At 49.1% G+C, this 24,661-nt stretch overlaps 1 protein-coding gene across 1 annotated transcript; it reads left to right on the forward strand.

Annotated features, from left to right (window-relative positions):
• The first annotated feature begins 981 nt into the window (after positions 1-981).
• Positions 982-23,454, forward strand: MPP1 (MAGUK p55 scaffold protein 1). Its single transcript, XM_067724507.1, has 12 exons — positions 982-1,246; positions 11,810-11,953; positions 12,131-12,209; positions 13,242-13,327; positions 16,165-16,233; positions 17,670-17,866; positions 18,296-18,402; positions 19,084-19,164; positions 19,866-19,946; positions 21,389-21,591; positions 21,842-21,916; positions 22,785-23,454. Exons 1-12 carry the CDS (start codon positions 1,145-1,147, stop codon positions 22,959-22,961), a joined length of 1,401 nt encoding a protein of 466 aa, XP_067580608.1. The 5' UTR covers positions 982-1,144; the 3' UTR covers positions 22,962-23,454.
• The last annotated feature ends 1,207 nt before the right edge of the window (positions 23,455-24,661 follow it).

Below are 24,661 nucleotides of genomic sequence, written 5' to 3' on the forward strand. Positions count from 1 at the left end.
CGTTTTCTAATCTATCTCATTGCTCCATTAATCTATCCCTGCACTGGTATCGCACTGTCTTAATTTCAATAGCTCTCTCTCCCTCTGTGTCTGTGTCTCTGCCTCTGTGTGTATGTGTGTGTGTGTGTGTATCTCAGCCTTCTATAGTTCCTTCGGGGTAATCTTGGGGAAGGGAGCCAGCAATCACGTGAGCTCAGCCTCTTAGCAGAGAAAACTGGATGATCTGGCTGCAAACTCTTGCCCCTGGATTTGCCCTTCTTGTCTATGAGGTACTGGAAGGTCCAAATAAGATTACATAGAGTAATGAACTGCTTATAATACTGCGAGGTGACTCCCTTGGGGTCAAGGGGCCAGGTGTTTATCAGGCAAAGGTGTGTACAGATCGTGGACAGCCCTGAGCTCTGTAAGCACAGAAAATGTTTGTTTTGTTCAGAAAGTCTGTCGTCTAGGCTTCTGTTTTAACGCCACGAAGGCGTTAGGGTATAAGGAATTCTGCTCTAGGATTCGGAAGGAATGTTGGCTTTCTTCGCTTCCACTGATCCCTCAATTTTTTGTGGCATTAGCAGTAGGAGCTGTAGCCTAAGACAGATAACAGCAGCACAGGAGCCTTAAAAGGCCTTTTCTCAAAGTCCTGTGCCCACATCGGTTTCTGGGTGGAGCCTGGAGTCGGAGGGGCGGCCGTCGCAGCCCTCGGATGCTCCCCTGCCATCCCCACGAATTCGGCCCGGGTGTAGGTCGAGCGCTCAACCCGCCCCAGGCTGTGGGTCCTCTGTGGTTTGGGAGCGGTGTGCTTTTTCCTCTGACCCCTCTGGGATTCAGCCGCAGGGGCCTCGGCGGGAACAGCGCCTCCTTCCGGCCCTCAGGTGCGTAGCGCGCCAGGGGCCCGCGGGGCCCGGGCGGGGGGGGGAGACGGGAGGCGGGGGCAGGGGCGTGGCGAGGGTGGGGCGTGGGCGGAGCTCCTCCCCCGCGCTCTCGGCGCACAGCCTGCGGGGTGGTGACTGACCAGCCGCGCCGCTTCCCAGTCGCCTTCGCCGCCTCAGCCGCCTCCGCGCCGCAGGCCCGGGGCCCTGCCGCTCCAGGCTCTGTCCGGCCCCGTGTCCCCGCGTCCCCGCGTCCCGGCGCCCGGCGTCCCGGGTCCCGCAAGATGACGCTGAAGGCGAGCGAGGGCGAGAGCGGGGGCGCCATGCGCACGGCGCTCTCCGACCTCTACCTGGAGCACTTGCTGCAGAAGCGCAGCCGGCCCGAGGTGAGCTGCCCCCGGGGCCCGGCGCGGGATGCGGGCCGGTCCTCGTCTCTAGGCCGCGCCTCCGGCCGCGGTCCCTTCCCGCCCGCCGCCCTGCCCTCGGGGGTCCTGCCCCCGGGGTGGAGGCCGCGGCGGGCGGCGGGGTTCGGGCGGGACTCCGGGCGCGGTGGCTGGTGGCCCCCAGAAGCGCCTCTAGGCGAGAATCGGGAGAGGCCGCGGCCTCGACCGAGAGCTGATTAAGGTCAAGGGAAACTTCTTCGTGGACGGAAGTCAGGGTCACAGAAAGACTGTAAGGAGCAGATCGAGAGTAGGACTGCTTGGTGGTTGTGTCAGCAGAAAGGGTTGTAAAAGCCAACGCTGGCCCCAAAGTGTTCACTCACCGTCCCTGTGCATTTAGGCAGGGCCCCTGGTGCTGGGGTGCAGGTGGGTGGACCCCTGTGTCTGTTTGTGGGCAGTCATCTCACAGGTAACTCTGCCCCCCAGATTCCTATGATGGCCCATAAATAGCTCATCACCTCCATCCTCAAAGATTCCCAGAGGGAAGGGTTGATAATTTTCTTGTTATCTCTAATTCTTCTGGGTGTGGCGAGGACCCAGCAAGGTAAGGTTGTCACTCAGGGTCTCTCCCACAAGGGCACGGCCACCAGGATGCTCGCTCACTCACTCATCCGAAGGCCGACGCTCTGTCTCATTGTCAGCCATCAGCAGCACCGGCCAGCAGCCCTTCCATGTCCCCTGGCCTTCTCACAACACAGTGGCCAGGTTCCAAGAAAGGATGTCCACGGAGACACGCAGACAGAGACAGAGGGCCAGGCAGAAGCTATCTTGCCTTTGATAACTCAGCCTCAGAACTCACAGTGTGAATCTTTTTCCTAGACTACAAGATCTTCCAGGGCAGGGCCGTTTCACACTCACTTTTTACATTTTAAATGCCTGGTAAGTGGGTCCTCAGAAATGTTTGCTGAATTAATAAGTGACTTAAGAGGTGGACATGCGATTCAGCGTAGCCATCCGCTTTCACTCATGAGGAAACTGAAGATCCGCAAAGTAAAGCAGACTGTGGAGCTGTGGACTCTGGGCTGGGTGGCATCAGCTCAGGTCTCCGCATTCACACCTGTCTGTCATTGCAAGTCAGGGTGAACCCGTGGGGAAGGCCTTGGTTATTCAGCTGCCAAGACAAAATTGGAAGTTATGCAGCAGCATGTACCCTAGGAGGGGCTCAGGCTCTAAAACGACTTGGTTCCTCACAAGTTTGGACATGGGATTTTTGTTTCTTCCCCACAGTCAGCTCACTTGGCTGAGCCTTAACTCACTCCCCCCCAAAAAACCACCTCTCTTTATTAAATTTCTTTTGGAAACTTTATTGAGGTTTACTCTAGCATACATCTAATTCACGGGTTTGATTGTGCAGTTCAATGACATCTGACAGGTGCATCCCATCATGTGGCCATCACCGTAATCATAATGTAGAACATTTGTGTCACTCCAGAAAGTTCCCTGATGGTCCTGTAGGTTCATTTCCCCGGAAACCTGGAAGCCACCCTGGCAACTTCTGGAAAACACTACCACTTTGCCTTTTTCAGACTGTCTTATAAATAGACTCCAAACATATGCAGGCTTTTCTTTCTGGCTCTTTTCACTTAGCAAAACCTGAGTGTCACCTGTAACTCCGTGCCCAGACCCTGTGTAGACCTGTCTGCGCCTGGTGGGGAGGCTGGAGAAGTCGTGTGCGGTTTTGAAAAGAGGCCCTTTCACTGCCCTCTGAGTAATAAGCAGTTTTTGTGGAGCTGTGAGTTGATCCTGCAAAAATACCAGATACAGTCTATTGCTTAGTCACTTTGCTTGAGTGTATGAAAGGATTTGAACATGAAATAAGAAAACCTGGTAAAGCACTGAATGCAAAGCGTCCAGACCTGCCGAGGTGTGGAGACTGGAAGAAGAATCTCCACACGATGAAAGGTGGCCAGACCCCACAAACCTGCTGACTCTCACTTCCTGACGTTCACCCTCCCTCTGGGGCTCTTAGCAGTCTCTGCTGCCAACCCTGGGCTCTGCCTGTGCCTTTGATTTCTCTTCTCTGTAAAGTGGACCTGCTTAGAGGCTTGCGGTGATGTTGACCTGACGTAGCGCCTGTCCAGCAGCAGTAGCACGTTTTGCTGTCCTGGCAAGAACCAAGAAAAGTTGTAAGGAAGTTGTTGGCTTTAAAGGAGTTCATAAACTCACGTTGCCAAAGGCTTCATTTAGGGAGATTGCTTTCTATAAAAGTTCTAAAGACTGGAAGCCCAAAGTTTCACCTCTGATTATAGTCGACATTTGGTATTGAAAAAGTATTGTCGGGCTTCCCTGGTGGCGCAGCGGTTGGGAGTCCGCCTGCCGATGCAGGGGACACGGGTTCGTGCCACGGTCCGGGAAGGTCCCACATGCCGCGGAGCGGCTGGGCCCGTGAGCCGTGGCCGCTGGGCCTGCGCGTCCGGAGCCTGTGCTCCGCAACGGGAGAGGCCACAACAGTGAGAGGCCCGCGTACCGCAAAAAAAAAAAAAAAAAAAAAAAAAAAAGTATTGTCAAAATATAATTTTGCAGTAGGTTTGAAGTGTAGCCTGTCTCCCATATTTAAGTACATGCTTCCTTCCTTGGAGAAACGTTTTATGAGCTCTCTCTGACCTTGTTCTTTTTTGCAATCCCTTAGTGCACATAAGATTGGTTGTAAAATTCCTACTTTTCTCTTCAGTCCTGTTTGAAGTAGCCCTTCTCCCATGAACTGAAGCAATACGTTGAAAGTCCCTGAAAGTTCACTTGGGCCTGTCCCACATGGGAAATGACCTAAGAAATGTCAGGCTGCAGGTGAGTTTCCACTCAGAAGAGCTGTCTGTGGGCTCCTGGGCGGGGAGACGCAGCATCACCTGCTGTGCAGGGGCCAAGACGTCACTGGCGAATAGCGCTCCAGGCAGGGGACATTCAGGGTTGACGGGGGTCTTGAGACACTGCTACCAAATGTCCCCTGGGGCAAAGGGAGATGAAATCAGTTGACATTTCATTGACTGCAGAGATTTTTTTCCCCTAAGCAGTGAGTTGCTCAAATCTTTCACTGTTGCTAAAAAAGGAGGGGAAGTGACCCCAGGGGTGGGAAATGGGAAGAAATGCTCTGAATTAGGGAACCAGAATACAACTTTTGTAACATGACATTCTCGTTTCTGAGTCTTCACTTTTCCATTTTTCCTTCCCATAGAGAAATACACATGAGCAAAGTACATACGCAGTTGCCGCTGGAACGGCTCCTCTGTGACCACAACTCCCATCCGCGGAGGCCACCAAGCACGGATTGTGTAGCACTGCAGTGTTTACTATGGGAAAAATCCGCGTGTCGGTGGACCCGTGCAGCTCAAACCCGTCATCGCTCAAGGGTCGTCTGTATAGGTTTTTGCTCAAAAGTCACTTGCCGGAAAATTCTGGCTCGGAGGCGCTCCTCTTTCCCCAACGCTTCCCCAGCTCTTGTCATTTGTGGTGAAACAGTGCTCAGCTGTTTCTGGTACCTTGAGCCCTCTTGGTTTTCTCATAGTCTTTCTTGTTTTCTTTCCCAAAGTGGAGCCTGACCTTGCCTGCCGTCTGCGGCGATCACTTGCCTTCTTGGCCTGGGCCTTCTTCTAAGTCTCCACATGGAAACAGTTGGCAAGGAGCCTAACAGTAGGCTGAACAAATGTTTGTTCTTTCCTCCATTCGCTGTCACCGGCTCTTAATCCGACTGTTTGGGTGGGAAAGCCACCCGCTGCCAAGTTTGTTTTTCATCTCTTTTTTAATCCCAACTTCCTTTGAGCCACTGCCTCTGCCCTTTGAACCCGCTGCAGATGTTTCCTCCGAAGGGGGTTTCAGCGCACAGGCGTTGCCACCCCAGCAGTGTGTGTGATTAAAGGCCGAGAGGCTGCAGAGCTGCCCCCGTCCTGCTGGGGCGGCGGGGAAGAAGGCTGGTCTCAAAGTTGTGAAGTGAACTCTGCGAAATGCCATCTAGTACCTTTGACCACGTTGTTCAGCATCACTTGGTGGTCGTGGGCTGGTAAGGATTGAAAGACGGCTCAGCTTTGGGGCGACAAAGTAAACAAACGAAATATTTGTAGCACGTTGGAATGAATGTATTACCAGCTATGGAAACAAGAAAAGTTAGAGCAGTTCAGGGGCAGGACAGGTGCCCGGCACGTGGCCAGTGGACGGATGGACAGATGGGACAGGGGACAGACTGCAGTCTAAGTTGTCAACCTGGACAAGTTAGTTACCCTGAGTGGCAGGCGGGTAACCTTCCCATTCTTCAAAGCTGGGTCTGGGCCAGCTGAACTCTGTGGACGTGTCCTGCCTTTGGTGTGGTCTCAGACCCACGGCTGGGGTCAAGGAAGCACCTTGGCTCCGTGCACATCTGTCTGTCTGTCTAGCCCTGCTCCTGGGATTGTCTGTGGTGAGGGGTGCAGGGGGCTGGTTGAGGGAGTTTCCTGCATGTCAGGTGCTGTTGAGGAGAGGCTGGCCCCCTCTTGCTGAGCAGTCAGGGAAGCCTCACTGTTGCTAGTTGGTTCTTTGGTCGCCACGTCGGAGGGTTCCGTTTATCTTACTCATCATTTGCAGCTTCTGGGTGAGCATGATAGTGGCTCTGAGTCATCTCGAAGGGGGACGTCTTGATGAATAAGCACATTTAAAAGACCAGCCTTTGAGATAGCAAGTCTTGAACTTTCCTGGGTGCTGAGTCCTTAATTTAAAGGCTGACGTGTTAAAAGCAATCTGTGTCATGGAGCCGAATGAGAAGGCGATGAGCGGAGGGTGCCGCTTTATCTGCCTGTTCCAGGCACACAATCACGTAGGCGTCGGCCCCTTGCAAAGGTCATTTTGTCTTCCGTGGACTGAGACTTTCGAACCTGTCACTGTAGACGGGCCCAGCGCGTCTCGAAACACAGGTGAATCATCATAAGTGGTTTATTGATGGTACTTTACGGCACATGATAAAATAATCTGATCTATGTTTTCAGGTTTTATGGCCACCAGTACCTGCTTTGGTTACTGACACAGATAAATGGTAGATGCTGATAGATCCATAGGATTAATTTCTGAGTTTGGTTTTCAGCTTTCTCAGCCCCACAACTACTAGTGAAAAAAGATTTGTAAGTGAGGATCAAGGAAAGTCCTAAGTTTTATTTCATGCTTTGAGGCCAGAGATTTGAGACTTGAGCTGTTTGTGTATTCACAGCAGTCATTCAGTCAGCAATCCTTGAATTCCTCATTCTGTACATTCAATCTCTTAACACATGTGCATGGTAAAAATATACAACTAGTACAGATGCTTAATTTGAGAGAAAGAATTCTTCCTTCCAGCTTGACGCTGCTTTTCCTCTGGTTTTCTTGAGTCTACTTAGAGAGCTATTTGATCTCATTCTCTTTAAATGGGTCTGTGGCAATAGCTACCTAGCTTTGAAGAGTTTTAACCACATGGTTCCAGGTCGCCATGGGCAATGCTTTGAGGAACTCTTTGGTCACTGTGTGTTGTGGCCTCTTACTTACCCATCCCAGAGTCTGGAAACTGATCCTGTACCCTGCAGATGTCTCAAGGATTGGTTGTTGCCTCTGTCCGTTCTTTGGTACTGTGCTCTTAGTTATAGCTCTTCGGTTGCAGACAAGTGCGACTTGCCAGCCATTTTGCTAGTTCTTTTATGCAATAACTTCTCCTCTGTCTACTACAAGCTCAAAAATAGTACCCCATCAAAACCATGGACTTGACATTGGTATGACGTGTGAGTGTAGTTCTGTGCCATTTTGTCACATGTCTGAATATATGTAACCATCACCACAATCAAGATATGGAACTGTTCCATCAGCACAGAGACCTCCCTGGTGCCACCCCTTGATAGTCACATCTCCCCGTGTCCCCTTGGCAACCACTAATCTGTTCTCCTCCTCTATAATTTTGCCATCTCTAGAATGTTATATAACTGGAATCATATTGTATGCAATTTTTTATTGCTGGGAAGCGTCCCGAGGTATGGATAGACCACAGTCTGTCGAACTGCTCACCTATTATAGGCTGTTCTCCTTGTCTCCAGGTTGGGGTTACTACAAATAAAGCTGTTATGAGCCTTCATGTACACATTTTGCACAGACTTTTGTCTTGTGCCATTGCTGGGTTGTAAAGTAGTCATTTAGTTTTTTAGGAAAGTTCCGAACTCTCTTCCCGAATGGCTGTAACATTTTACGTTCCCACCAGCCATGGATGAGAGGTTCAGTTTCTTTGCACCCTCACCAGCATTTAGTCTTGTCGCCAATTTTTATCTTAGCTGTTCTGATAGGTGTGTAGTGGTATATTTCATTATGGTTTTAATCTGCATTTCTCCCTGATAGCTAATGACATTGAACGTCTTCTCATGTCCTCATCTGCCATCCTTCCTTTTACATATCCTCTTTAGTGAAATATCTGTTCATGTCTTTTGCCCGTTTTCTAATTAGATTGTTTTTATTGTTGCGTATGGAGCATTCTTTATGTACTCTAGATGTTAGAGTTTTCCATTGGATGTGGGCTTTGGGAATGTTTTCTCTCAGTCCACATCTTGTCTTTTCATCATCTTCACATAGGCTGTCACAGGGGTAAAGTTTTCCAATTTATCAGTTTTTCCTGTTATGGATCCCGCTGTTGGTGCCAAGTCTAAGAACTCTTGTCTAGCCCTAAACCCTGATGACTGTTTTTTTCTAAAAAGTTTTGTAGTTTTACGTTTTACATTTAAGTCCATGATCCATTTTAAAGTCTAGTTCAGTGTTTCTTTTTTTGCCTATGGGTGTCCAATTGCTGCAGCATCATTTGTTGAAAAGACTACCCTTCCTCCTTTGAATCGCCTTTGCACCTTGTCAAAATCAACTGGACGTATCTGTGTGGGTCTATTTCTGGGCTCTCTCTCCTGTTCCATTGATCTTTATGTCTGTCCCTCTACCAGACCACACCGTCTTGATTATTTGTAACCATATAAATCTTGAAACCAGGTAGACTGATTCCTTCTACTGTCTTCCTTTTCAAAATTGTCTCAGCTGTTCAAGGGCCTGTGCCCTTACATCACGTACATTACACGTCGTCCAGAGGTACTTTTTTCATGTAACCTGCAGGGATCGGGTGAGTGAAGCCACTTGTGGGTAAAAAATAACATCCCAGATGCAGGAGGATCCACAGCTCACGCTTAGCTTTCCTCCCAGGGTGCCGTGGAGAGTGAGCTGGAGAGCATGTGCCCATCTGCAGGGGGGCAGGTTCCACAGGGACGGGTCTTCTGATTGTTACTAAACGAAACAAAATAAAGCAGAACCTTAAATTCTACATTCATTCCTTCGTCAACTTTCCCTCTCACTGTAGTCACAGGATCGGTAGCCCTTCCCTTCATCTCTTCTCTGTCATGTGTGTGTGGACCTTAATGTCGTTTCGTGACTTGCTGTAGGTAGATTGTAAAAAGGGAAAGTTAGTGAAGGCTTTTGTATTATTCTGACCGGTTGCTGACCCAACAGCTTTAGTCCACTTCTTGCTGACCCAGCTTTTCCCTGATCTTGTTCGGGGCGGCAAGATGCCCAACTCAGTTCTTATTTTCTCAGCCCCTTTTGCAGCCTGGGATGGGCACGCTGTGTTCTGCAGTTCTGGCTGATGAGCCATGAGCAGATATCCACTGGGGAAGTTCTGGGACAGATGCCACTGGCCTGGCCCTTCTTCCTTCTTCCTGCCTTGAAAGTGGAGCTGTAGGTTGGGTGGGCAGCTTTTCAGGAGACGTTTTCTCAGAAGCCCGAGCCCCAGCCCGTTCTGCCCCGGCCAATTCCTCCTGTGTGCACGTTCCAGGCTCTGCTGTCTTCTGGAAAAATTTTTGAAATCTCTCATCCCTGATGACTTCCTGTTTTTTGTCTGTGGGTTTCTATTTACCCTCCCCCTTTGGTCTCATTTAAACAGGGTCCAGGCTACACGCAAGTACTTAGGCTGCCAACTTGAACCTAAATCACAGTCACTTAGGAAAATTCTATCTTGCCAGAATAGAAAGCATTGTACTCTGTAGGGCTTTAGGAATAATAAGCTTTCATTTGCCTGTTTAGAAATTAATTTGAAATGAAACGAATACAGTTTACTTCTCACCTCCTTCTCTAGTCACCCAGTTCCTCCCTGTTGTTCATGTCTCTTTCCAGAGGGAGATGATGCATTTACAAGCAAATATGAAGATATTCTTATCTTTCACTGTTTATGCTGATGATAACATACCTTTCCTCACTCTTTTTTTTTTTTCCACTTAATATGTCTTCCAGATTAACCTCTGAACCTCCTTTTCAGGGCTACATGGTGTCTGTGTGCCAGGATGCCCCCGCACAGATGCAGTGGTGACTGTATTAATGGCTTATCTACTGTAGACGGCCTTGAAGTTCTGTGTGGTTCTGGGCTCCCAGGTCTCATAAGTCACTTTCCTAAGTATGGCCCTTTGTTAGACAATTCTGCTTTAATAGCAGTGCCGCATGACTCAACGGCATGAGAGGTTTTCGAAGTTCTAGTTGCTACACAAGGCAGTTTCTCTTTGTCAGTACTTCCCTCATTCTGTAGACAGACAGATAGGTCTAGCTGTTCCCACCTGGGGATATTCCCGCTTCTCCTTTGCCACCAAGTGGCTGACGAGGTGTCCTGCTCACGGCTCCACCCATTGGGAAGATCTTCCTCCCCACGGTCTCTGAGGGGCACCCCCAGGTGTGGCTGGATTGCAGCCACAATCCATTTTCAACTCAATCCTCACATAAACCAGGGTCGGGCTTCTTCCTTCTGCATATGGTTTTTGATTGACTGTTGTATCAGGAGAAGGAGCGTTTCAAGGAGATTTATTCATATTGTGCAGCAGCCACTTATTCTCGTTGGCTTGTGGTCTCAGAGCGACACTGTTCTTAAAAGCCCAAACCTGGAAGCACCCCAAAGTGCATCCACAGTAGGACACCACACGAGGGTTCCAGTTCCCTGCTCCATGGCCTTGTCACTGTCTTAGTGCCATTCCCTTCCAATGTTTTATCTGAAAATTTTCAATCTCACTGAAAAGATGAAACAATTTTATAGCAACTTCCATTAGCCATGCCTCCTAGATTCTACCATTAACGTTTTGCCATGTTTGCTTTATCACATATCTATCCCAAAACCATCCATTCACCTTTTTTTTGTTTTGCACTTCAAAATAAGTTGCAAAGATCAGAACACTTCACCTCTAAAAGCTTCAGCATGCATACCATCGGCTAGGGTTCAGTATTTATGGTTCTTTTTTAAATTTTGTGGTTAAGTTTACATACAGTGAAATGCACTGGATGAGTTTTAACAAATGCATACACCTGTGCAACGCAACCCTGGTCACAGTTTGGAACATCACCACTCCAGAAGGTCTGTCATGCCCTTACCCAGCCTACCCCTTCCCATCCTATGAGAGGCAACCACTGTCTTAAATTTTTTTTACTGTAGTTTTTTTTGCTTGTTCTAAAACAGCATGAATGGTCTCCTCCTGCAGGTGGACTTTTCAGCTATAGTGAATAAAGCTGCTGTGAACTTCTGTGTGCAAGCCTTTCCGTGGGTGAACACCTAGGAGTGGGGTTGCCAGGGCATAGGGTCAATGAATGCTTAACTTGATATAAGAAATCGCCACACTCTTTTCCACGGGGCTGCGCCATTTAGCGTTCCCACCGGCGATGTCTGGGCGTTTCCAACATCTGTCCTTTTCACTGTAGGCTCCCTAGTGGCTGCGGAGTGGTATCACGGTGATGTTGGCTCTTCATAGGCCTTTAGTGAAGAGTTTGTTCAGACGTTTCGTCCATCTTTTCATTGCTCATCATCCTGTTATTGAGTGAGAAGAATTCTTTACATGTTGTAGGTATAAGTCTTTGTACTCTCAGGCTGAGAGTTTTGGTGAGAAGTTTTTAGTTTTGGTGAGAAGTTTTTAGTTTTGATGAGATCAGTTGTATGCTGTTTGATTATTGCTCTCTGTGTCTACTAAACCTTTGCCTGTCTCAGTGGAGTTTCTCCACGAACAGATATTCTTAACTTTAAAGTATTTGTAGTTTTAGCTTTCGGTTTTTTTACAGTTCTCTGCCTCCTCCCAGGTTTTGAAGATGTATTGTGCTTTCTTCTCAAAGCTTGGTGGTTTTACCTTGCACGTTTGGAACTGGTTCTGTATATAAAGTGATGTGGGGACCAACGTGCCCTTGGCCTGTGCGGGGTTGACCCAACACCATGGATTACAAAATCCATCCCTCTGTGTGCCCTCCTGCCAAGGCCACGGGCCTTAAATTACTTCAGATTTATACTAAAGACATCTTTCTAGAGTGTAATCCGTCCAGCATTGCTGTCTTCATGGTCGGGGTCAAGGGGTCACAGTTGATGTGTCGTCTCGGGCTGATGGCAGGGGTAGCCACTTGGATAAATAATGCTTCACATCAAGTCTAACGCAACTGGCCACCAGCCTTAGGAGATAAGCGTTGGTTTGCTGAGCCTTTGGGGTTTGGACGCGCAACAACGACCCGACGGCTGCTTGCTTCATACATTTCTCTGCTGTTTTGACCCGACAGACTGTGTCACCCCAGCTGAGTGCCGTGACGGAGGACATGTACACCAACGGGCCCGCCGCCCCGGGGAGCCCCACCCGGGTCCAGGGCCAGGAGGCTCGGAAGGTGCGGCTCATCCAGTTCGAGAAGGTCACCGCGGAGCCCATGGTAATCCCTCTTCCTCCCCACCCCAGGCCCCTCATGGCAGGCTTCTTGCCCCTGCCAACTGATGACACCTCGTGTGCAGACAAAATATTTCTCCCAAGAAGTTGCCTTAAGTTGTCTTAAAGATCAACTCAGAAGGAGCTTGCAGTTAAGCTTGCTGTGCCCTCGTCTGTCTTCCAGGGAATCACGCTGAAGCTGAATGAGAAGCAGTCCTGCACGGTGGCCAGAATCCTCCACGGCGGCATGATTCACAGACAAGGTGCAGGCGTGTTTTGTTCAGGGATTCATCCTTTACTCCCTGTCCAGGGCCGAGGGGCACGAAGCTTATAGTGTTCAAAACAGGGAGCATCTGTGTGCGTGCCGAGAGATTTTTTGTACCGTAATGACTGGCTCTTTCGAATGATGAATCGCCCAGCGCCACTGTCGCTCCCTCTGAGCATTCTCATACACTTATTTATGCCAATACTTCTGCAGTTAGTTAACATTTGAGCAACTACTATATGCAACCCCTTGCACTAGACTGTGAACACATAGCAGTGAAGAAAACAGACCATCTCGACCTCCTGAGGCTACCAGTTAAACTGAGAAAATAGGGAATTCCCTGGCGGTCCAGTGGTTAGGACTCCGCGCTTTCACTGCCGAGGGTGCGGACTCCATCCCTGGTCGGGGACCTAAGATCCCACAAGCCACATGGCACGGCCAAAAAGAAAAGAAAAGAAAAGAAAAAAAAATAAACTGAGAAAATAGATATTAACAAATAACGACAAGTAACTGTTGTATCGCCATGTGAAGCTGCCGTCAATTTGCAGATGCGTCATTGAGTAAAAGTGCTTTTCTGTGCATCAAGGGTAGCACAGGTATTGATACCCATTCTTCACATAGAATCTAAACAGCGATTAACTTTACCACTTGGTAGCATTTGGAGGTCTTAGCTAAACAACAGAGAAACATTGAGCTTTCTTGTTCCTTGGAGTGTGTTCAGCTGTGTCATAGCCCCCTGACGTCAGGGGGACTCTAGTTCCAGGACACTTTCAGGACCAAGTGCTTTTATTTTGCAGTTGGAGTCCTGAGGTCAAGGAGGATGACATAATCTTAAACCGTCAAGTGCCTGTCTTGCTAGGTCCCTGAAGGCCATGAACAGAACATTCCCATCTCTCATGGTTGAATGGTTTCAACCCTGTGTGTTCTACAGTCTGTCGTACAACATGCTCTAGATCATGGTTTCTTCTCTGTGGCGTTTTGACTTCTGTTGACACCTCTTTCGTCTGAACGTTTGTTCTTCTGTTGGTAGGCTCCCTTCACGTCGGAGATGAGATCCTAGAAATCAACGGCACGAACGTGACTAATCACTCAGTAGATCAGCTGCAGAAGGCAATGGTGGGTATTCACTATGCCCTTGTCTTCGTGAAGCATCGATCCGCATTGGTGTCTGTGTACCTCATTTTTCTGTGAAAGTGTTTATACCTCATTGAAGGGCCTCTTACCACTGCTAATCTTTATTCTGTGCAAGAAATGACAGCTCTCTGTCTTCATTTAGTAAACTTCTAAAACAAGGCAAAAGACCCAGAGTGTCTGTCTAGAAAGAGCATTGGACTGCAATGGCAGCTCTGAATCCCGCTCTCCTTTACTCCAGCCCTGTGATTTGGAGCAGGTGAATTCACTTCTCTAGGTCATCTGTAAAATGAAGATGGTAGTAATTGCTGTTCTTATGTCATAGATTTGTTACAGAGAACAACTGAGCTGTAATAGGTGAAACGTTGAATGTGCTCTTTAGACGCAGCTGTGCCGGGCATCGTGCTGGGTGTTTGCCTCTCGAGATTCTTCACCATCCCTGTCCGCCCCTGAACACAGCAGAGACCCTTCCTGTAACCAAAGCAGGAAAAAACACGTGGGGTAGTCGGGTGTAATTGGTCACGGCTGGTAGGAAGCACCCCTCAGGCACTCAGCAAGGAGATGCCAGGGTACCAGCCAGGGAATGAAGCAGAAAACAGCAACTTAGGGAAAAGTTTACTTTGAACCAGAGCTGAGGAAACAACCTTAGAGAGCTCTGAAGCATGGCTGTTTAAGGATAGACCTCACCTCTGACCCAGATGAAATAACAGGGACCGGGTTTACCCTGCTTCTTGAAATGCCTCACGTCCTAAATATTCATGTACCTGATGACAGAGGATTCAGAATACTTGAAGCAAACACTGTCAGGACTGCCACATCCTGCAGGATAGACTGTGTACCCTCTGCCACATGACAGCCTCAACAGGTTTAAAGGATTCAGACCATACAAAAATGCACCGTCCACCCACAATGAAATGAAATTAGAAATAAAAAACAGAAAGATACCTGGAAATCCCTAAATATTTGGAAGTTAACACACCTCTAAAGAAGTCACAGGCCATAGGAGAAATCGCAAGGCAAATTAGACACTGTCTTTAAATGAATAGAAATGAAAGCACAGTGTATCCGATTTTGTGGAATGCCACTGAACTCGGACCAAGGTGGAAACGCCTGGATTATAAAACGAGAAAGTTTCAGTCAACAGCCTCAGCTTCTACCCACAGAAACTAGAAGAAGGAAAACAAATGAAACCCAAAACAAGCAGAAGAAAAGAAACAACCGAAATAGAATGGACAGGACCTTGGTAAATGAATGTGGAGGGTGAAGGGGTTTGTAAGATATAACTCTGAAGTAGGCATAACCCACCTACGAGCAATTCTATAGGACCAACGACCCAGTTCCTTCCACAAAGAAAAGACTAGAAAAGAAAACACTGCAGGGAGAACAGGTAGATGAAAATTCGACTCTTACAAGACATATCCACCAATTGCAAACAGTGTCGGACCACGTGCCCCAGACCCTTCATTCAGCGTCTTCCCACCCTCTGGAGTGGGCCACCTGTTTCCCACCGGGACACTGGCTGGATCGTTTCATGGTCACCAACACGAGGAGCAGTTTGGCCTAATGGTTGCTTCTCAATAGAACGTGATGCACGTGTTTTCTCTGAGCCGATGGCACAGCTGTATCCCTTCGTCTTGCATAAAAACCATTTCAAGTATGCGAACATTCAACATTTGTGCTTCTTTTTGATTTACGTAAATAAAATCAACTATGTAAAAGGTAATTTGTGTCCTGGCAAAAGTTACCATGAACAATACACTTGGAGAAATACTTGTTGTGCATGTAATAGGTAGACAGTTAACAACTCTAATATTTAAAGTGCTTCTAAACTTTGTATAAAAAGACAAAAAACTAGGGAGTTCCCTGGCTGTCCAGTGGTTAGGACTCTGGGCTTTCACAAGACAAACAACCAACTAGACAACTGGGCAAAATATATAAGAAGAAAAAGCATGTGGCCAATGAGCTCTTGAAAAGTGCTCAATTTTGGTTATGGTAATAAAATTACAAAATGAAGCAACCATGAAATAATTTCCACCCATCAGATTGGCAGAAATTTAAAACGAACGTTAACATGTAATTCTGGCAAGAATTTCAGGGGAGAGGGACTCCCATATGCTCCTGGTGAGAGTGGAATTTTTATAGTTTTTTAGAAAAGTAACTTGAGGATAGCTATAAAATTGTTTTTATCCTTTGACTCTGCATTTCCATCATGGGGTTCTATTCTGTATAAATCAAATGCAAATATATGAGGACACGCGTTAAAGGGTGTCTACTGCAGCAGATTGTAATTAAAAAAACTGGCAACGGTGGACACGCCCAGTAATGGGGATGGTGGCTGAGCAAGGGATGCGGCAGAGCCATGAGACAGAGTGAGTGAGGTCTTCATGTATCAAGCTGGAAGCAAGTCATAGAGTAATGCATATAGTATAATCCCATTTTTGTTAAAAACAACTAGCAAAAATACACGTCTGAATTTGTGTGTAAGTATTTAGGCACATGACTGGCCCTTTATTGGTGTGGAGAAATGTGTGGCTGCTCGTGCTCATTTTAGTGCTTCTGGGGACCTGTTGGGGGTCGACTGCGCGGAGGAGGGAAGACTATTAGCCTTTGTTCGTTATTCTTTGTTATGCTGGTTTATGGGGCACGTGACACTTCTGTCTTGGAGGAAGCATTGTGCCACAAGATTTCAAAGTGCACAGTAAAGATGGCTATTGGGAAAAAAATGCCCAGGGCTTTGGGAGGGGAAAAATGACTTAATGAAACCCCCAGTCACCCCGGCTCGTTTTACATGACGATTTTATTTCACCTTTCTTTTTTAATAGAAAGAAACCAAAGGAATGATCTCATTGAAAGTAATTCCCAACCAGCAAAATCGGCTTCCTGCACTGCAGGTAGGTGGCACCATCTTCTCTGTTGTGATGATGGCAGGATTCAGGCCCAGTGTGTATTCTTCGAATTTGATTGAAGTGATGTGATTGTAAATATCTCAACAAGCATAGCTGCCTGGTACTCTCTGAACCAAACTAACATGTGTTACAAACTGGCAGGCTGCGGGGCCCTGACAGATAAATGTGGAAGAAGGAAGTTTTAAAAAAATAACTCTGAAGTTTCTGTCACGGGTCACTTATCGTATGATGGTATAATTTTCTTTTTTAAAAAACTTGTTTTAAATTGAAGGTTTGGTATATATGGGCACATATACAATAAAGGACACAAATCGTAAGTGTAAAAGTAGATGAATTTTCACAAACTGAACACACCCACGTGACCAGCACCGTAAGAGTCCCCGTGCCCATTTCCAGTCCCGCCAGCCCTGACTTCTAACTCCAGAGACAAGTTTTGCCCCTTTTTGAAATTTGTGTAAATTGACTCATGCAGTATGAATCCTTTAGTGTCTCATTTTGTTCACTCGGTGTGAAGTCTGTGCTGTAGCAACAGGTGATTCCTTCTTCTTCATTTGTTGTATGACTGTGCTCTGGAGGGCCTTCTGTGATTCCAGCTTTTTAGTTCTTACAAAACTTAGTGCTGCCATGAACCTCTCTGTACCTGAGTTTTGGTGCATTTCTGACGAGCTTTAGGCTGCGTGCCTCTTTCACGATGTTGCCGAACTACTTTCCAGGGTTTTCCATTCACGGCTGCAAGTCCCAGCTCTTCCACGTGGTCACTGTAGCACTTAGAATTATCTGGGCTTTTTTCCTTCATCTTGGCCGTTGTGATAGTGGTGTTACGTTGTGCTCTCTGCTGGGAAATGGTGTCTTCTCTAGTTTGTTAATCAGCCTTAATTTCATGAGTCTTCAGAGAACCAATGTTGCCTTTCTTGATCCTTTCAACTCTAGTTTGTGTTTCACTGGTTTCTGCTCTTTATTATTTCTTTATTTCTTTGGGTTGGATTTTTACCCCTAATCTTCCTAGCAGAGGTAACTGGTATTAAATTCTGATATAGCTTCTTTCGGTCTTTTTTGTTTCTATGTAGAAAGAAATACTCCTTTAAAATTTCAAGCGTACTAGGTATTGTTTTTATTTAATGATATTCTCATTTAATGTTATATCAGCAGCATTTTCCCAGGACATTAAATACTCTTCTACAAATTGATCTTTATAGTTGCATGGTAATATATTCTGTAGATGGCCGTATTTAATTAATTCCCCATTCTTGGAAAATCAGATTGTTTCTAATATTTCGCTCTAATAGATAATGCTATGGTGAGCACGTGTATCCGTGTATTGTAACTGACAAGCTTCCGTGTAGAAGTAGATCGTGGGGTCAGGACTTCGGGCGCGTTCACAAGGAAACAAGTGCATTTCAGATAGTAGCCTTCTTTTTCAGATGTTCATGAGAGCACAGTTTGACTATGATCCCAAAAAGGACAACCTGATCCCTTGCAAGGAGGCGGGGCTGAAGTTCGTCACCGGGGACGTCATCCAGATCATCAACAAGGATGACAGCAACTGGTGGCAGGGACGGGTGGAAGGATCCTCCCAGGGGTCGGCGGGCCTGATCCCCTCCCCCGAGCTGCAGGAGTGGTGAGCTGCCAATGGCGGGGACCCATGGCCGCCACGCTGCTCAGCTACGGAAATCTCATCCTGTGTATAGTTTCTGTTTCTCAACCGGGCCAACCTTCCACTTTTCCTGGAAGAATGGGCGGGGTGGGGGGGCCAATGATGCCTTGATGAGCCTGACTGGCCCTTATGGGTGAAGGAGGACGACTGGCTCTCCCTTCATCCGTGGATCTGTGTTGCCACAAATGCCTTGCCTAAGCTTTAGGTCCCTAAGCCCGCGTTGGGACTGCAGCCCCCTCTTTCTCTGCCGGAGGAGGACGGGGTCTGGGATGACACAAAGGGCAGGAGGCACATGGGTCTGGGGGTTCTGTGTAGAAGGGACGGCACAGGCGAATGACCCCGGGCTTTTACACCAAGAAGCCACCAGTGTCCTCGGTCATCTCTTCCCTCCAGGCGCGTGGCGAGCGGGGCTCAGTCTGCTCCGAGTGAGGCTCCGAGCTGCAGTCCCTTCGGGAAGAAGAAAAAGTACAAAGACAAGTACCTGGCCAAGCACAGCGCAAGTACGCTCCCCAGCCTCCCCGCTGCCCGGCACATCGTTCTCACCCCCAGGGAGCCAACCCAACAGTCTTCCAGACCCTTCTCAGTACATCAGTGCCATCAGTGTGGCCAACTGCAGGGTCTGAGCAGCCCCAGACAGTGGCCTGTTTTCCTTAGAACTGATTCACACTTTGCCCCTCAGCTGCCATGTTTGGAAATATATGAGCATTGTAAATGCGTTTGAGTGGATTGTAGACAGCAAGTGAAGAATAGTCTGCGGTTGCGCCACTATTTATTGAGTGCCTCCTTCCTGCCGGGAGCAAAGCACAGGGCCTAAAAGCTATGTCAGGGGCCTCCAGTGAGGCAGATGTGGCCGGAGCATCGCGCTGGTGGCAGAGAGGAAGGGACAGCAGCGCGAGCTGGAGATAAGGGGAGATGACAGGCGCGTCGGGTAACGAACTGTGGAGAAGAAGTGGAGAGGTTGGGGGCCAAAAGATTAGAGAAAGTCCGAGTCCAGAGGACTGACCAACAGCCGTGCTGAGTTTATATGGTGCGGGGGTTGGGAAAACCAAAAAATAGACCCCAAGGAAGGGCATCCACGATCCAGGTTGTCCCTGATGCTGTCCGAGCCGGTATAGCCGGTCGCAGCCTTCGCTGTGTGCCCAGCTCTGGCATGAACACGGCTTGCTTTTCTTTGTCTCTAGTTTTTGATCAGTTGGATGTTGTTTCTTACGAGGAAGTTGTTCGGCTCCCTGCGTTCAAGAGGAAGACCCTCGTGCTCATCGGTATCTTCTCATTGCTTTGCCACTTAGAGTACATCTCTGCATTTCTGTTCTTATTTCCCTGCCTGCAGTACGTAACCTCCCTCACTCCCTCTCTCAAAAAAACAAAACAAACAAACAAACAAAAAAACAAGGGCAGTGAGGAAGAAAAGGAAACGGGAAGGCAGGTGTCTTGGGTCCTCCACGTGGAACAGATATAAGGAGTTTTCTGAGTCCTTACCGGGTTCACGTTACAACATAGGGTAAACCTCACATGGTTTTCAGCAACTAACTCTTTCGGGCTGTCTGTCCGTCTGGCGGCAGTAGGGGTGCTCCAGGCCTATGCTTCCGGGTCCTCCCCATCTTTAGAGTGAAAACATGAGTTGGTTAGAGGACCTGTATGAGGGTTCTGTTTAAATTTCCAGTAAAAGTCAGTTCCATTCAGAGTCCAGTAAGGCAAATATACTTCAGAAATAAACAGAAAATGCCATGTGGTAGCTGGCTCCTCTGCGGAAATGCCAGTTGTTTTCGGAATCCTAACTGGGACCCCAGCGCCTGGAGCGCCCGGTCCTCCTGACACCAGCCCAGAAGCCACGCAACTCGCTTTGACCTGTAGCTCATCTCGAGGGTCTGAGAGATGAAAACCCCTATCCCATTCCTCTTCCTAGCCCCACCTTTGTGCCTGGGGCAAGAAATGGAAGCCTTTATCTCCTCTGTCTGTGCAGGAGCCAGCGGCGTGGGCCGCAGCCACATCAAGAGCGCCCTGCTCAGCCAGAGCCCGGACAAGTTCGCGTACCCCGCCCCGTGTGAGTAGCTCGGGGGGCCTCAAGGACACGTTGCCACGGTCATCTGTCTTTTCCTTTGTGATTTGTTTTTCTTCAGCTGCACCGCACCGCTTGCAAGGTCTTAGTTCCCTGACCAGGGATGACACCCAGGCCCCAGCAGTGAGAGCGCTGAGTCCTAACCACCGGACCGCCAGGGAAGTCCCTCCTTTGTGATTTTTTTAAAAAAAATGTTTGATTATAAAAAGAAAAGCCAGTTTGGAAAGATACAAATTTGTGCCCATAGTTGCTCCCACTAAAAAAGTAGCTGTGCTGTTTGTCTGCATAAGAGAAGCAGCGGTCAACATTTTTATACTGCTTTGAAAGATTAAACAAATAACATGTTATTAAAAACTTACGTTACTTTCTTTCATTTTAATTTATATTATAAACACTTTCTCATATGCCTAAATCACTCTGAGAGCTCTCTTCCGGTCCATTGAGTGGCTAAGGAAATTACAGGACAGCCACCAATTTTCATGAAATGTTTTCTCAAAGTAGCGCTCAGTAAGGCCCCCGTAACCCCAGCAGCTGCTGTAGAAGGGTCAGGCCAGCAGTCAGGCGGACGCTTAGATTAGTTGCATTCCCAGGAGCGAATCTGTGTAGAAAACTGGATTCTAAACCTGTTATTTGTATTTTTTTTATTCCTTCTCCATTTTGCCTTTGAGGACAGAGTGGCACACTGGGGTCAGAAAGCAGAAGGCCTTGGAGGTAGAAATAACCACGACAGTTCCATCATTCAGTAAGTTAGAATGAGAAGTGAGTTAGAAAGGGTAAGAGGTGAGGATAACTCAGGTCAAAGAAGAGTCATCGTTTTATAAGATGGAAAGAAAGACGCGCGGCAGTTGTGGATTGAGGAGAAGGTGCCCGTTGAGGCAGACCAGAGGATGACGCAGGCGGCCAGGGGCCGCGCCTCAAGCTACAGCACGCGTAGCACGGTTTACTCAGAGGATCACTCACACGAGTAGTCGCAAACGTTGCGACTTAAGGACATTCCAGCATTTAGCAGTGTGAGTTTAAAGCAAACCAGAGTACTCTTCTTTCCAAACAACGAAAAGGAGACTTTCAGTGTACTTCCCAGAAATCCTGACTGTAGCCCGGAGATCTGTTTCTAAAATATTTTCAGCTGTCATTTCTTCATTTCTGAGCTTCCGTGTCCCTGGGGTTGGTGTTTGAGAGATGCTTCTTCATAAAGGGAGGAGGATGGTACTCTGGCTCTTGACAGTTAAATGTGTTCTGGGCGGATGGGGGACTTCCTGGTCCTCTTCGTTTCCCAAAGTCAGCCCCTCGGGGTCCTGTGTGAGACACCCCTCCGGGAAACTCCGTGCGCTAAACGCAGCTGGGGTGGCGGTGGCGACGCCAGCGTCCGAGCCCTCGGGAGCCCAGGAGGCCCTGAGTTGCTCAGGGATTTGGGTTCTCGTGCACAGATACGACACGGCCGGCCAAGAAGAGTGAAGAAGACGGGAAGGAGTACCACTTCGTCTCCACAGCGGAGATGACGCGGAGCATCGCTGCCAACGAGTTCTTGGAGTTTGGCAGCTACCAGGGCAACATGTTTGGCACCAAATTTGAAACAGTGCACCAGATCCACGAGCAGGACAAGATCGCCATCCTTGACATTGAGCCCCAGGTGGGTAGGCATGGAAGGCAGGAGCAGATGGGAAAAGGGTGCTGAAGGGCGCAGCTCGTGGGACCCTCCCGCGAGTGCAGATCTGTGCCACGAGCTTTCCCTGGGATCACCTGGCGGAAGAACAGCAGGACCAGAAATGCTGGAGACGGTGCGGGGGTTGGCGAGGCCCGAAGATGCCAATCGCAAAGGTCCGTCACGACAGCTGACTCCTTTTCTTCCCCTCTCTTCTTCCTCCACTCCCTTTTTCCAGACCCTGAAGATCGTTCGGACGGCAGAACTTTCACCCTTCATTGTGTTCATCGCACCCACTGACCAGGGCACTCAGGTGGGATGAAGGGTCTGTGCTGGGTGGTGGTGGGGGCCGCTCTCCAGGCCCGTGAGGACCGGGCAGCGGTCCGGATCGTTGGCCAGAGCGCCGGCAGAGCTCAGCTTCCCGACCCTAAACCTAACCCTGCCTGCTGCTGTCCCCTTCCCGCCCGGCCAGGGGCCAGAGCACGTGTGCCTGTCCCGTCTGTTCAGCACACAGTTGTTAATGCACTAGCCAGGCCATTGTTCCAGAAGAGCAGATCCTGACACTGGTGCGACATGGGCTTAAGAGGGGCATCTGGGGGCAGGGCAGGGACTGTGAAGAACAGAGGCGGCCCTGGGCCCACGTGGTGCGTGCTGTGCGGGGAGGGGCGGGAAGGAGGCCAGGACCGTGTTGAAAGGCCTCCCCGCTCCCCAGAGCCGAGCCGCCCCAAACCCACCCTGCAGGCGCCTTGCTTTGCGCTGAACCTGTGCGTGGGGACCTCCCCGGGTCTTTCTCAGTAGCTGTGTGGTCTCGCATCGTGTGGATGTAGCAGACACTCATTTAGTCTCCTCATTGCCTTCTTGATGGCTATTTAGGTTTAAAACTTATTACAAATAATACGACGGTCGATGGCCCTGTGCGTACGGCGTTTGACACGTGCAAATGTATCTGTAGGAGAGACTCCAGGCAGGATTGTGTTGGGAACGTTGAGAGAGGTCATCCCTATGCCAGGAGCACGTTATGCAGTTTCATCTTCGGTGAAATCTGCTAGAGGGGAAACACAATCTCACTGTACTTGTACGTTTTACTGGAGTCGGTGGTGCTGGGGTGCAGACGGGTGGATCCCTGCTCCATCCGTGACGCCCTCTCTCCCCCTCCCTCCCTTTCTCTGTCTCCTCCACAGACGGAAGCCCTGCAGCAGCTGCAGAAGGACTCCGAGGCCATCCGTGGCCAGTATGCTCACTACTTTGACCTCTCACTGGTCAATAACAGCGTCGATGAAACCCTTAAGAAATTGCAAGAAGCCTTTGACCGGGCATGCAGTTCTCCGCAGTGGGTGCCCGTCTCCTGGGTTTACTAAGCTTGCAGAACAGGGGGAACGACTATGGGCCCCTGTCGAGCCTTAGGAACTCCATTCCCCTTGCTTTAAGACAAACAGGATCGCCCCAGCTAGCTCTGTGTCAGCTTCCAGCTCTCTGCAACTATCCTCATGACCAGTGGGTATCCATCTTGTTCGGGTTTCTGAAGGGCTGGGCTCTGACTTCCCTGATAGATGGGGCCCCGTGGATCAGGATTTCCAAAGGATCTCTGGAAATTGGGGTCCGGAAGTACTATCCAAACACAGCTGCTGATCACAGATGGTACACACGGGGAGGAAAAGCAACGGACCCTGTCCCTCTGAAGCCTGCACTCCTTTACCTTCAATCACACTGGGCATTTCATTTGTCTTTGCTTTGAAGAAAGCTTTAACTGCAACTTTCTAAACTGCCAAATGAAACAGCTGTGCAATAGGATGAGGTCTGCTCTAGCGAAACCCTCAAAAGCAATAAAAGTGTTGCTGTGTTAAAATAAAACGCCAATGACCTTGTACCTTTTAACTCTCTGGGTTTCGACCTGTGCCCCAAGCCTCTGGGAGCAGCTGCTGGAGGATGGTACCAACACCAGACGCCTCTGCTGGGTTCACAAGTCTCCCTCAGGCCTGTGAGGACCTTAAGCCTAGAGGTCAGTCAGGCTAAAAGCCTACGTGCACGTGGCTGGTGCCTGTGTGCTGGGCCAGGCATGTGCATGTGAACACATACGTGTGTGTAACATATAAAAACATTTTGGGGGCTTCCCTGGTGGCGCAGTGGTTGGGAGTCCGCCTGCCGATGCAGGGGACGCGGGTTCGTGCCCCGGTCCGGGAGGATCCCACATGCCGCGGAGCAGCTGGGCCCGTGAGCCATGGCCGCTGAGCCTGCGCGTCCAGAGCCTGTGCTCCGCAACGGGAGAGGCCACAACAGTGAGAGAGAGGCCCGCGTACCGCAAAAAACAAAACAAAAAACAAACAAACAAAAAACATTTTGGGAGCAAAGGTGTAAGGGGACCGTCCAGTTTCTGCTCCAGTGGGGAGAGTGCTCTGAAGTCCTTGCTTCCACTTGCACTGGCCTTGGTTTCGACATGTCTACCAGATCTATCTTTCCTCCTAATAACCACTCCTTTTAGCTTTCTCTTCTATTCTCAACATGGTTTTCAGAGCACCCCAGACTTGCTGCCCAGATTTAAACTGTGTCCAGAACAAAATACTCTGCTCCCTTGTTCACACAGCTGAGAGTCGTCACATTAGCCCCAAAGAACTAAGATGCAGTTGTGCCCTCAAAAGTCACACTGCAGGTCTCCTGAATCTAGCGCCCACGTAGACAAGCAGCCCAGAGCATCTTAGCCCAGATGGGAACCCACCGTGGCCACACACTGAACTTCCCGGAGGCGTACATCCTGGCACGTCTAGGGCCCAGGTGTGCAACTTGCGCTCAGGGTCCCAGGCAGCAGAGGCCGTGACAAGCCAGCAGTGCAGCACTTCCCCACAAACTGCTCTAGACCTCTCACCGAGGCCTTCAGATTCCTAAACATCCTCCACCACTGCGCCCTCTCTTGTCACTCACCCGGCCTCCAGCCCAAGCAAAAGCTTCAGTGGCTCCCTTCGTCGAGTTTGCGCCCAGATGTGTCTGCAGATACTTAAGGGCTGTCAACAGACACAGGCACTGGCACCTCCTGCCCTGCACACCCACCACGTAATACTGAGAA

The sequence above is a fragment of the Pseudorca crassidens genome, chromosome X (genome assembly GCF_039906515.1).
Source record: "Pseudorca crassidens isolate mPseCra1 chromosome X, mPseCra1.hap1, whole genome shotgun sequence".
Classification (NCBI taxonomy): domain Eukaryota; kingdom Metazoa; phylum Chordata; class Mammalia; order Artiodactyla; family Delphinidae; genus Pseudorca; species Pseudorca crassidens.

Coding starts and splice junctions, on each gene's coding strand:
- MPP1 (XM_067724507.1), top strand. CDS start 1,145: ATGACGCTGAAGGCGAGCGAGGGCGAGAGCGGGGGCGCCATGCGCACG. Junction 16,234..17,669: donor ATCGGCTTCCTGCACTGCAG/GTAGGTGGCACC, acceptor CTTCTTTTTCAG/ATGTTCATGAGAGCACAGTT. Junction 19,165..19,865: donor GAAGACCCTCGTGCTCATCG/GTATCTTCTCAT, acceptor CTGTCTGTGCAG/GAGCCAGCGGCGTGGGCCGC.